Here is a 14,060-nt window from a genome sequence, read left to right on the forward strand (position 1 = left end):
TGATACAGCACTGGTGGCTGATTCATGGGAGAAACTGCAGAAGCTGGTGACTGAGTTTGGTAAAGTTTGTGAAAGAAGAAAGCTGCGAGTAAATGTGAATAAGAGCAAGGTTGTTAGGTACAGTAGGGTTGAGGGACAAGTCAATTGGGAGGTAAGTTTGAATGGAGAAAAAGTGGAGAAAGTGAAGTGTTTTAGATATCTGGGAGTGGATGTGGCAGCGGATGGAACCATGGAAGTGGAAATGAATCATAGGGTGGGGGAGGAGGCGAAAGTTCTGGGAGCTTTGAAAAATGTGTGGAAATTGAGAATGTTATCTTGGAAAGCAAAAATGGCTATGTTTGAAGGAGTAGTGGTTCCAACAATGTTATATGGTTGCGAGGCATGGGCTATAGATAGAGTTGTGCAGAGGAGGGTGGATATGCTGGAAATGAGCTGTTTGAGGACAATATGTGGTGTGAGGTGGTTTGATCGAGTAAGTAATGAAAGGGTAAGAGAGATGTGTGGTAATTAAAAGAGTGTGGTTGAGAGAGCAGAAGAGAGTGTTTTGAAATGGTTTGGTCACATGGAGAGAGTGTGGTAATTAAAAGAGTGTGGTTGAGAAAGCAGAAGAGGGTGTTTTGAAATGGTTTGGTCACATGGAGAGAATGAGTGAGGAAAGATTGACCAAGAGGATATAAGTGTCAGAGGTGGAGGGAACAAGAAGTGGGAGACTAAATTGGAGGTGGAAAGATGGAGTGAAAAAGATTTTGAGTGATTGGGGCCTGAACATGCAGGAGGGTGAAAGGCGTGCAAGGAATAGAGTGAATTGGAACAATGTGGTATACTGGGGTCGACGTGCTGTCAATGGATTGAACCAGGGCATGTGAAGCGTCTGGGTAAAACCATGGAAAGTTTTATGGAGCTTGGATGTGGAAAGGGAGCTGTGGTTTCGGTGCATTATACATGACAGCTAGAGACTGAGTGTGAACGAATGTGGCATTTGTTGTCTTTTTCTAGCGCTACTTCGCGCACATGCGGGGTGAGGGGGCTGTCATTTCATGTGTGGCAGGGTGGTGACGGGAATGAATAAGAGCAGACAGTATGAGAAGAGGTAGTAAAAGCTTTGCGGGAGATGAAAGCCGGCAAGGCAGCAGGTTTGGATGGTATTGCAGTGGAATTTATTAAAAAAGGGGGTGACTGTATTATTGACTGGTTGGTAAGGTTATTTAATGTATGTATGACTCATGGTGAGGTGCCTGAGGATTGGCGGAATGCGTGCATAGTGCTATTGTACAAAGGCAAAGGGGATAAGAGTGAGTGCTCAAATTACAGAGGTATAAGTTTGTTGAGTATTCCTGGTAAATTATATGGGAGGGTATTAATTGAGAGGGTGAAGGCATGTACAGAGCATCAGATTGTGGAAGAGCAGTGTAGTTTCAGAAGTGGTAGAGGATGTGTGGATCAGGTGTTTGCTTTGAAGAATGTATGTGAGAAATACTTAGAAAAGCAAATGGATTTGTATGTAGCATTTATGGATCTGGAGAAGGCATATGATAGAGTTGATAGAGATGCTCTGTGGAAGGTATTAAGAATATACGGTGTGGGAGGCAAGTTGTTAGAAGCAGTGAAAAGTTTTTATCGAGGATGTAAGGCATGTGTATGGTAGGAAGAGAGGAAAGTGATTGGTTCTCAGTGAATGTAGGTTTGCGGCAGGGGTGTGTGATGTCTCCATGGTTGTTTAATTTGTTTATGGATGGGGTTGTTAGGGAGGTAAATGCAAGAGTTTTGGTAAGAGGGGCAAGTATGCATTCTGTTGGGATGAGAGAGCTTGGGAAGTGAGTCAGTTATTGTTTGCTGATGATACAGCGCTGGTGGCTGATTCATGTGAGAAACTGCAGAAGCTGGTGACTGAGTTTGGTAAAGTGTGTGAAAGAAGAAAGTTAAGAGTAAATGTGAATAAGAGCAAGGTTATTAGGTACAGTAGGGTTGAGGGTCAAGTCAATTGGGAGGTAAGTTTGAATGGAGCAAAACTGGAGGAAGTAAAGTGTTTTAGATATCTGGGAGTGGATCTGGCAGCGGATGGAACCATGGAAGCGGAAGTGGATCATAGGGTGGGGGAGGGGGCGAAAATCCTGGGAGCCTTGGAAGAATGTGTGGAAGTCGAGAACATTATCTCGGAAAGCAAAAATGGGTATGTTTGAAGGAATAGTGGTTCCAACAATGTTGTATGGTTGCGAGGCGTGGGCTATGGATAGAGTTGTGCGCAGGAGGATGGATGTGCTGGAAATGAGATGTTTGAGGACAATGTGTGGTGTGAGGTGGTTTGATCGAGTAAGTAACGTAAGGATAAGAGAGATGTGTGGAAATAAAAAGAGCGTGGTTGAGAGAGCAGAAGAGGGTGTTTTGAAATGGTTTGGGCACATGGAGAGAATGAGTGAGGAAAGATTGATCAAGAGGATATATGTGTCGGAGGTGGAGGGAACGAGGAGAAGTGGGAGACCAAATTGGAGGTGGAAAGATGGAGTGAAAAAGATTTTGTGTGATCGGGGCCTGAACATGCAGGAGGGTGAAAGGAGGGCAAGGAATAGAGTGAATTGGATGGATGTGGTATACCGGGGTTGACGTGCTGTCAGTGGATTGAATCAGGGCATGTGAAGCGTCTGGGGTAAACCATGGAAAGCTGTGTAGGTATGTATATTTGCGTGTGTGGACGTATGTATATACATGTGTATGGGGGTGGGTTGGGCCATTTCTTTCGTCTGTTTCCTTGCACTACCTCGCAAACGCGGGAGACAGCGACAAAGCAAAAAAAAAAAAAAAGTATGAATTACGTACATGTGTATATATATGTATATTTCTGTGTGTATATATATATGTATACGTTGAGATGTATAGGTATGTATATGTTCATGTGTGGACGTATATGTATATACATGAGTATGTGGGTGGGTTGGGCCATTCTGTCGTCTGTTTCCTTGCGCTACCTCGCTAACGCGGGAGACAGTGACAAAGTATATTACATGAATAAATCTTTCTTTCTTTCAAACTATTCGCCATTTCCCGCGTTAGCAAGGTAGTGTTAAGAACAGAGGACTGGGCCTCTGAGGGAATATCCTCACCTGGCCTCATTCTCTGTTCCTTCTTTTGGAAAATTAAAAAAAAAAACGAGAGGGGAGGATTTCCAGCCCCTGCTCCCTTGCCTTTTGGTCACCTTCTACGACACGCAGGGAATACATGGGAAGTATTCTTTCTCCCCTAAATGAGTATATATATATATATGCTTATATACATACATTGGAGGCTTCAGTTATGGACAGAAGTCCATATCAAGACAAGGCCTTTATGTAGATATAAAGCGGATTATGAAAGGGAAAATAAGAGTCGAGGAAAAGAATTTACGAAATTTGGAGGAATTGAAAACCCTGTCTTAATATGTGCAATCATGTAGATAATTATTATTTGGGAATTAAGTAAGAGCCTATGAGAAATCTGAAGAAAAGTTGCACAGAGAATACAGTTTACTATATCTTTCACTGAGTATAAGTTGAATGTTTTTTGCTAAAGGCAATTGTAGCCTGACCAAAGTTAATCTAGATATTTTAAGCAAAGGAGTCATGAAGCACTGAAGAATTCCACATATTTTTCATAGATCGTACAGAATATTTAGGTAATGATTAATTCAAGCTTTTGTTAAGAATTTGGTAAAGAGAACTGTGTAGAAATGAAATAGAAATTTATTTTTCACCATAATGCACTGATTCTGTGTTAAATGTTTTGCCCCAAAAGCTTTAAACCGAGAATCCTTTAAGACTGACACAACTTTTAACCCAGCACTTGTCAATGAACATACTGATGGGAATTTTGAATGCTCAGATCTTTTGTTGTATAGATTATTTCATTAAGTAGATTTTTGGTTGCCTTAAACTGTACCTGTATTTAATTTTTTAATGTTGTTTATGTGGAAATACAGTTGGATGAAAAAAATTAATACCTTATATTTTTCTCAGGGTATCCAAGGAACAAGCAAACCAACCCATTACCATGTCCTCTGGGATGACAGTGATTTTTCAATGGATCTTCTGCAGACGCTCACCTATTCTATGTGTCACTTGTATTCTCGTTGCACTCGATCTGTATCCATTCCAGCTCCGGCTTATTATGCACATTTGGTTGCATTCAGGTTAGTTATATAACTGCATGTGTAGCAATTACTTTTATTTGTAAGGTAAATCTGAATATTTGTCCTTGAATTCAGTAAAAAGAATGATCTCTATGCATCAGCAAGTGTGTGTACATAGTTTAAAGTTTTAATAACTATACCTTAGGTTATTCATGGAAATTTGTATCAGAGATATTGTAATAATACTCTAGGATACATTCCTGGTCACTGAGGGTTAATCAAAACGAGCACCAAATAGAGCAGTTATAGCATAATTCCTATGGAAAACATAAAGACAGCACCTTTGCTCACTTTTACGTTTGGATGTTGGTAATTACACAAGTGATTGTGCACTTACGATAATTGTTTTAAATCAGTTTATGAATATCATTAATTTTCAATGATAATGACATCAAAAGTATACAGCATGTTGCAGTACATTACTTACCAATGCATTCAGCCAGAGAAGTGTGAGATAACCAGTATTTCTATGCCTTATAAACTGAATTGTCGCATCCAGAATGATGCTTCTTGCAGGCTTGCACAGAATACTAACAGTAAGATTTGCAGACATTCTTCCTGACATTATGAGTTTGTTGCATATTTAAAACTAGGCAAAATTGGTAATAAACCCTCCATAGTGAGGATGTGATCAAGCCTTGTAACCTGCATTTTCACATCCAACCTCTTGCATTTCCTTAAATGCCCACTCACATGACCAACACTAACACCAGCAGGCCCTTTTCCAGACATTTTGTGTCAAATGTGCACAAACAATTATTGGAAATGAATCCACCACAGTGCTGTAAGCATAATTGTTGAAAGCCTCATCACATATGATAACCTGCATATTTACATCCAAACTGTTGTTTTGCCTTGTATATTTGCCCACATTACTTGCATTTCTTTTACCAGACGTAATGGGTCTCTTATGCACACAAAATAGAAAAAATGCAAGAAATAGGTAGGTAGTAGTTGGTAGGCAGCCAACAACCAGGGAGGTTGGGAATACCTGGTTTAAAAAGCGAGATATACATAAGTATACTTATGTAAGTAGGAGAGATGGCCAGAGAGCGTTATTGGATTACGTGTTAATTGACAGGCGTGCGAAAGAGAGACTTTTGGATGTTAATGTGCTGAGAGGTGCAACTGGAGGGATGTCTAATCATTATCTTGTGGAGGCTAAGGTGAAGATTTGTATGGGTTTTCAGAAAAGAAGAGTGAATGTTGGGGTGAAGAGGGTGGTGAGAGTAAGTGAGCTTGGGAAGGAGACCTGTGTGAGGAAGTACCGGGAGAGACTGAGTACAGAATGGAAAAAGGTGAGAACAATGGAAGTAAGGGGAGTGGGGGAGGAATGGGATGTATTTAGGGAGTCAGTGATGGATTGCACAAAAGATGCTTGTGGCATGAGAAGAGTGGGAGGTGGATTGATTAGAAAGGGTAGTGAGTGGTGGGATGAAGAAGTAAGAGTATTAGTGAAAGAGAAGAGAGAGGCATTTGGACGATTTTTGCAGGGAAAAAATGCAATTGAGTGGGAGATGTATAAAAGAAAGAGACAGGAGGTCAAGAGAAAGGTGCAAGAGGTGAAAAAAAGGGCAAATGAGAGTTGGGGTGAGAGAGTATCATTAAATTTTAGGGAGAATAAAAAGATGTTCTGGAAGGAGGTAAATAAAGTGCGTAAGACAAGGGAGCAAATGGGAACTTCAGTGAAGGGCGCAAATGGGGAGGTGATAACAAGTAGTGGTGATGTGAGAAGGAGATGGAGTGAGTATTTTGAAGGTTTGTTGAATGTGTTTGATGATAGAGTGGCAGATATAGGGTGTTTTGGTCGAGGTGGTGTGCAAAGTGAGAGGGTTAGGGAAAATGATTTGGTAAACAGAGAAGAGGTAGTGAAAGCTTTGCGGAAGATGAAAGCCAGCAAGGCAGCAGGTTTGGATGGTATTGCAGTGGAATTTATTAAAAAAGGGGGTGATTGTATTGTTGACTGGTTGGTAAGGTTATTTAATGTATGTATGACTCATGGTGAGGTGCCTGAGGATTGGCGGAATGCGTGCATAGTGCCATTGTACAAAGGCAAAGGGGATAAGAGTGAGTGCTCAAATTACAGAGGTATAAGTTTGTTGAGTATTCCTGGTAAATTATATGGGAGGGTATTGATTGAGAGGGTGAAGGCATGTACAGAGCATCAGATTGGGGAAGAGCAGTGTGGTTTCAGAAGTGGTAGAGGATGTGTGGATCAGGTGTTTGCTTTGAAGAATGTATGTGAGAAATACTTAGAAAAGCAAATGGATTTGCATGTAGCATTTATGGATCTGGAGAAGGCATATGATAGAGTTGATAGAGATGCTCTGTGGAAGGTATTAAGAATATATGGTGTGGGAGGAGGGTTGTTAGAAGCAGTGAAAAGGTTTATCGAGGATGTAAGGCATGTGTACGTGTAGGAAGAGAGGAAAGTGATTGGTTCTCAGTGAATGTAGGTTTGCGGCAGGGGTGTGTGATGTCTCCATGGTTGTTTAACTTGTTTATGGCTGGGGTTGTTAGGGAGGTGAAAGCAAGAGCTTTGGAAAGAGGGGCAAGTATGCAGTCTGTTGTGGATGAGAGAGCTTGGAAAGTGAGTCAGTTGTTGTTCGCTGATGATACAGCGCTGGTGGCTGATTCATGTGAGAAACTACAGAAGCTGGTGACTGAGTTTGGTAAAGTGTGTGAAAGAAGAAAGTTGAGAGTAAATGTGAATAAGAGCGAGGTTATTAGGTACAGTAGGGTTGAGGGTCAAGTCAGTTGGGAGGTAAGTTTGAATGGAGAAAAACTGGAGGAAGTAAAGTGTTTTAGATATCTGGGAGTGGATCTGGCAGCGGATGGAACCATGGAAGCGGAAGTGAATCATAGGGTGGGGGAGCCTTGAAGAATGTGTGGAAGTCGAGAACATTATCTTGGAAAGCAAAAATGGGTATGTTTGAAGGAATAGTGGTTCCAACAATGTTGTATGGTTGCGAGGCGTGGGTTATGGATAGAGTTGTGCGCAGGAGGGTGGATATGCTGGAAATGAGATGTTTGAGGACAATATGTGGTGTGAGGTGGTTTGATCGAGTAAGTAATGTAAGGGTAAGAGATGTGTGGAAATAAAAAGTGTTGTTGAGAGAGCAGAAGAGGGTGTTTTGAAATGGTTTGGTCACATGGAGAGAATGAGTGAAGAAAGATTGACCAAGAGGATATATGTGTAGGAGTTGGAGGGAACGAGGAGAAGTGGGAGACCAAATTGGAGGTGGAAAGATGGAGTGAAAAAGATTTTGAGTGATCGGCGCCTAAACCTGCAGGAGCGTGAAAGGCGGGCAAGGAATAGAGGGAATTGGATCAATGCGGTATACCAGGGTCGATGTGCTGTCAATGGATTGAATCAGGGCATGTGAAGCGTCTGGGGAAAACCATGGAAAGTTGTGTGGGGCCTGGATGTGGAAAGGGAGCTGTGGTTTCGGGCATTATTACATGACAGCTAGAGACCGAGTGTGAACGAATGGGGCCTTTGTTGTCTTTTCCTAGCGCTACCTCGCACACATGAGTGGGGAGGGGGATGTTATTCCATGTGTGGCAAGGTAGCGATGGGAATGAATAAGGGCAGACAGTATGAATTATGTACATGTGTATATATGTATATGTCTGTGTGTGTATATATATGTGTACATTGAGATGTATAGGTATGTATATTTGGGTGTGTGGACGTGTATGTACATACATGTGTATGGGGGTGGGTTGGGCCATTTCTTTCGTCTGTTTCCTTGCGCTACCTCGCAAACGCGGGAGACAGCGACAAAGCAAAATAAATAAATATAAAGATGTTTTGGAAGGAGTTAAATAAAGTGCGTAAGTCAAGAGAACAAATGGGAACATTGGTGAACGAGGCTAATGGGGAGGTGATAACAAGTAGTGGTGATGTGAGAAGGAGATGGAGTGAGTATCTTGAAGGTTTGTTGAAAGTGTTAGATGATAGAGTAGGCAGATGTAGGGTGTTTTGGTCGAGGTGGTGTGCAAAGTGAGAGGGTTATGGAGAATGATTTGGTAAACAGAGAAGAGGTAGTAAAAGCTTTGCGGAAGATGAAAACTGGCAAGGTAGCGGGTTTGGATGGTATTGCAGTGGAATTTATTAAGAAAGGGCGTGACTATGTTGTTGACTGGTTGGTAAGGATATTTAATGTATGTATGACTCATGGTCAGGTGCCTGAGGATTGGCGGAATGCATGCATAGTGCCATTGTACAAAGGCAAAGGGGATAAAGGTGAGTGCTCAAATTACAGAGGTATAAGTTTGTTGAGTATTCCTGGGAAATTATATGGGAGGGTATTGATTGAGAGGGTGAAGGCATGTACAGAGCATCAGATTGGGGAAGAGCAGTGTGGTTTCAGAAGTGGTAGAGGATGTGTGGGTCAAGTGTTTGCTTTGAAGAATGTATGTGAGAAATACTTAGAAAAGCAAATGGATTCGTATGTAGCATTTATGTATCTGGAGAAGGCGTATGATAGAGTTGATAGAGATGCTCTGTGGAAGGTATTAAGAGTAAGTTTTTATCAAGGTTGTAAGGCATGTGTATGGGTAGGAAGAGAGGAATGTGATTGGTGCCCAGTGAATGTTGGTTTGCGGCAGGGGTGCGTGATGTCTTCATGGTAGTTTAATTTGTTTACGGATAGGGTTGTTAGGTAGGTGAATGCAAGAGTTTTAGAGAGAGGGGCAAGTATGCAGTCTGTTGTGGATGAGAGAGCTTGGGAAGTGAGTCAGTTTTTGTTCACTGATGATACAGTGCTGATGGCTGATTCGAGTGAGAATCTGCAGAAGGTGGTAACTGAGTTTGGTAGTGTATGAAAAAAGAAAGCTGAGAGTAAAGGTGAATAAGAGCAAGGTTATTAGGTACAGTTGGGTTGAGGGACAAGTCAATTGAGAGGTAAGTTTGAATGGAGAAAAACAGGAGGAAGTGAAGTATTTTAGATATCTGGGAGTGGATTTTGCTGTGGATGGAACCATGTAAGCTGAAGTGGGTCATGGGGTGGGGAAGTGGGCGAAAGTTCTGGGAGCGTTGAAGAATGTGTGGAAGGCGAGAACATTATCTCGGAAAGCAAAAATGGGTATGTTTGAAGGAATAGTGGTTCCAGTAATGCTATATGGTTGCGAGGTGTGGGCTACAGATAGAGTTGTGCAGAGGAGAGTGGATGTGCTGGAAATGAGATGTTTGAGGAAAATATGTGGTGTGAGGTGGTTTGATTAAGTAATGAAAGGGTAAGAGAGATGTGTGATGATAAAAAGAGTGTGGTTGAGAGAGCAGAAGAGGGTGTTTTGAATTGGTTTGGTCACTTGAAGAATGAGTGAGGAAAGATTGACAAAGAGGATATATGTGTCAGAGATGGAGGGAACGAGGAGAGAAAAAGATTTTGAGCGATCAGGGCCTGAATATGCGGGAGGGTGAAAGGCGCACAAGGAATAGAGTGAATTGGAACGATGTGGCATACCAGGAACGACGTGCTGTCAATGGAATGAACTAGGGCATGTGAAGCATCTGGGGTAAACCATGGAAAGCTTTGTGGGGCCTGGGTGTGGAAAGGGAGCTGTGGTTTCGGTGCATCATACTTGACAGCTTGAGAATGAGTGTGAATGAATGTGGCCTTTGTTGTCTTTTATTAGTGCTACCTCGTGCACATGCGGGGGGAGGGGGTTGTCATTTCATGTGTGGAAGGCGAGAACATTAACTCAGAAAGCAAAAATGGGTATGTTTGAAAGTAGTGGTTCCAACAATGTTATATGGTTGCAAGGTATGGGCTATAGATAGAGTTGTGCGGAGGAGGGTTCATTTTTTAGAAATGAGATGTTTGAGGACAATATGTAGTGTGAGGTGGTTTGATCAAGTAAGTAATGTAAGGGCAAGAGAGATGTGTGGTAATAAAAAGAGTGTGGTTGAGAGCAGAAGAGGGTGTATTGAAATGGTTTGGTCACATGGAGAGAATGATTAAGGAAAGATTGACAAAGAGGATATATGTGTCAGAGGTGGAGGGAACAAGGATGAGTGTGAGACCAAATTGGAGGTGAAAGGATGGAGTGAAAAAGATTTTGAGCAATCGGGGCCTGAACATACACGATGGTATATTGGTATACTTGGGTCGACGTGCTGTCAGTGGATTGAACCAGGGCATGTGAAGCATCTGGGGTAAACCAATGAAAGTTTTGTGGGGCCTGGATGTGGAAAGGGAGCTGTGTTTCAGTGCATTACATATGACAGCTAGAGACCGAGTGTGAACGAATGTGGCCTTTGTTGTCTTTTCCTAGTGCAACCTTGCATACACACAGGAGGAGGGGGGTGCCATTCATGTGTGGCGGGGTGGCAATGGGAATGGATGAAGGCAGCAAGTATGAATATGTACATGTGTATACATGTATATGTCTTTGTATCTATACGTTGAAATGTAGAGGTATGTATATGTGCTGTGTGGGTGTCTTATGTATGTGGGTGGGTTGGGCCATTCTTTCATCTGTTTCCTTGCACTACCTCGCTGACGCGGGAGGCAGCAACTGAGTATCATTAAAAAGATGAAATAGAATGTGAAAAAATGTATTGTTGTAAAGGGGGAGTAGCAGCACCTTTTATTATTTTTCATTCATATAACATTAATAAGGTTTCCAGTCCATCAAGTCCTGAGTTTCCTTTTGTTTCTAGTTTTAACTTAATTTAAAATCTCTTCCCAGGGCAAAAGTGCACATCCATGACATCTGCAGTAGTGACACGTCTTCAGTTGAATCTGGTGAAGAGAGAGCACTGAATGATGCCATTATGACCAGAGCTGTTAAAATGGATCGAGAGAATGTCATGTCCTCTAGACTTTACTTTGTGTAATTTTTTCCTTAAGTAACAAGTTGAAATGAGCAAAACTGAGGATTTTAATTTCTTATGTATATAATATTATTGTGGGTATGTGTTTATTAAGTTTTTGTTTTGTCAGCATACAGTTCTTACATCTTATGGCCAGAATAATTTCATATTTAGATTGCTGAAGTGTTACAGTAAAATACTATATTGTAAATTATTAGTTCTTGCTATTTCCAGATAGTGCATTGTGTTCAAAAGTTATGGAATCCAGTTAGTGAAATGTGTTCTGTTGTTATGAAATGTATATATCAGTCTTCTAAACTTAACAGATTTTTGGTACTGGATCAGTTATATATAAATGTCTATGTTGTATGCCACTATCCTTCGTAAGGATGTGAAAGAAATCCTTATATGGTGAAGTTTTTTCATGGTGGGCAAGATTCATGAAGGAATTCAGATGAAGTTACCCTTCCATAAGGTGTAATATAGATATTTTTATGCAATGATAGGTACTGTCTTTGGACATGGTTTGTTATAAATATATGTTTCACCATTGAGAAACATAATTTAAACACAGAATTAGAGTATAAGTTATTGTATGAATGATAAATGTGTTGTTTGGAAATTACAATCATGTGAGAAAGAAAAGCAAGTGTAATGACAAAATCTTCTTTAGCTAACATTTCAAAACCATGTTTCATCTTCATGGGCCAAAAAGTAACAAAGATTTGGATTATACCTTTGTAATGAAATTGATAGTAAATTTAGACATAATCAGATTATTAATTGATTAATATACTTGTACAAAACTGATGGGGTTATTCACAAATGCTCATTTATTTTTGATTTTAAAACATTTGTCCAAAAATACTCTAACAAAGAATTTTAGTGATAGCATGGATGAAGTGTACATGGTTTTTGGTAACTGGAGGCAAGTGGGTACAGTACATCAACATATGAGGATGACATGTGACCCCAGAGGGCTACTTCCCGTTTGCAAGGGAGGAACAGGATTAATGGCATTGGTGTAATACAAGGAAGGAAATATGGGCCTAATATGTGTTTTTTAATAATAGGTCATACATGCACCTTAGTTCAAAAACAATCTAAAATGGATAAGTATACTGAAGTATAATTGAAAACTACAAGTGAGTGAAATTAATGCATTTTCATAGAGGATGGGAAGAATATTACCCATTTATCTCCATTTTTCAGAAGGCTACTAAGAAGAGTGTGGAAGCAGTAAGCTGAGAATGCTTCCCACCTTTATTATTCCTAACCAAATGAAGGCCCATTTGTCTGTTTTTAATGCTACCTCACTAAAATGGGAAACACAGAATAAGCATGAAAAAAATGCTTTTATCTTATTCTAAATATGTGAAAAGAAAATTAAAGTAATTGATATAATAAAACAGTACACAAATCATCTAAACTTAGCAAATTTTGAGATTCATGCTACTATTAGCAAATGAACGTATATTATGATTATCAATTTATGATGCTATTTTTGGTGTTACATTGTACATGTTTTGTGTACATACATATGTTTGTCAGTGATTGCTCTGAAATATTATTTGCACCAATACAAGTATCACTATTATAAAGTGGTCCCAATCTGAATATGTATTATTGGTGTGAGGTGTGAGTACCTACTACTGTTACTCACCACTTGACTATTGTGTAAAACATTTCTCTTGACCATCTCTCTTCATTCCATTATTTGTGTGGGCCCCCTGTACTCTAGACACATGATGTGGCCAGGTAATGTTTAGGAAAGATTGGTGTACACTTCAATCTAACATGCATCTACATGCCCAAAATTGGATTTTTAGGGGAAAAAAAAAAAGGATTTTTGGGATTTTTTTAATGCCTTGCAAAGTGTGTTGAATGAATGCCAGTTTAAATATTTTGGATTATGCATATTGCATCATTGCCAAGGAGTGTTAATCTGCAGTTATATTTGATTCTATACATAATTATCATGACATCACATGATACATGGAGCTCTAGGGCCAATCTCTATACATTTTATAGTTGGCATGGAGCAGTGAAGGAGTTCAAAAGCAGAAAGGATATTTAGATAAGTTTACCTTTGGTTAGATTTTCAGTGGAAGCAAGAGTATTTGCAATTTCTTAGACAATTCAGTGATTTTATCTAGATTTTTTAGTAATCTTAGCCTATCTTCTTCTGTTAATATGACATTGCCAATCTTTGTGTCATCTGAAAAATTGGATGCAGAGTTATTCAGCCCTACATCAGTATCGTAAATGTGAATGATGAAAAGTAAAGGCCCAAGTACGGATCCCTGGGAGACCCCACTAGTAACAGGTGACCACATTGATGGTATACCATTCATAATGACTTTCTGCCTCCTAATCATGTAACCAGGCATCCATCCAGTTTCATATGCAACCAGTAATCCCCAAGGCCCAGACTCTGTCCCAGAGTGGAACAACATAACTTGTGGTGTGCCACAGGTTTTTGATTAGGCCCTATCATATTCTTCACTGTAATAAATAATATCTGCTGTATTGCAAATATCCATGCAAATTTTTTTTTTTTTTTTTTTATACTTTGTCGCTGTCTCCCGCGTTTGCGAGGTAGCGCAAGGAAACAGACGAAAGAAATGGCCCAACCCCCCCATACACATGTACATACACACGTCCACACACGCAAATATACACACCTACACAGCTTTCCATGGTTCACCCCAGACGCTTCACATGCCTTGATTCAATCCACTGACAGCACGTCAACCCCTGTATACCACATCGCTCCAATTCACTCTATTCCTTGCCCTCCTTTCACCCTCCTGCATGTTCAGGCCCCGATCACACAAAATCCTTTTCACTCCATCTTTCCACCTCCAATTTGGTCTCCCTCTTCTCCTCGTTCCCTCCACCTCCGACACATATATCCTCTTGGTCAATCTTTCCTCACTCATTCTCTCCATGTGCCCAAACCATTTCAAAACACCCTCTTCTGCTCTCTCAACCACGCTCTTTTTATTTCCACACATCTCTCTTACCCTTACGTTACTTACTCGATCAAACCACCTCACACCACACATTGTCCTCAAA

General features: G+C 40.5%; 1 protein-coding gene across 2 annotated transcripts in view; it reads left to right on the forward strand.

Annotated features, from left to right (window-relative positions):
- Nucleotides 1-12,833, forward strand: part of LOC139755121 (protein argonaute-2-like) — a 196,267-nt gene extending 183,434 nt beyond the window's left edge. For both annotated transcript variants that reach the window (XM_071673262.1, XM_071673261.1), the window contains 2 exons: nt 3,987-4,159; nt 10,859-12,833. In XM_071673262.1, the coding sequence (XP_071529363.1) occupies nt 3,987-4,159; nt 10,859-11,006 (321 nt within the window). In that variant the 3' untranslated portion in view covers nt 11,007-12,833. The remainder of the gene's footprint in view (nt 1-3,986; nt 4,160-10,858) is intronic.
- Nucleotides 12,834-14,060: the final 1,227 nt, after the last annotated feature.

Source organism: Panulirus ornatus, chromosome 18, assembly GCF_036320965.1.
Source record: "Panulirus ornatus isolate Po-2019 chromosome 18, ASM3632096v1, whole genome shotgun sequence".
NCBI classification, from domain to species: Eukaryota; Metazoa; Arthropoda; class Malacostraca; order Decapoda; family Palinuridae; genus Panulirus; species Panulirus ornatus.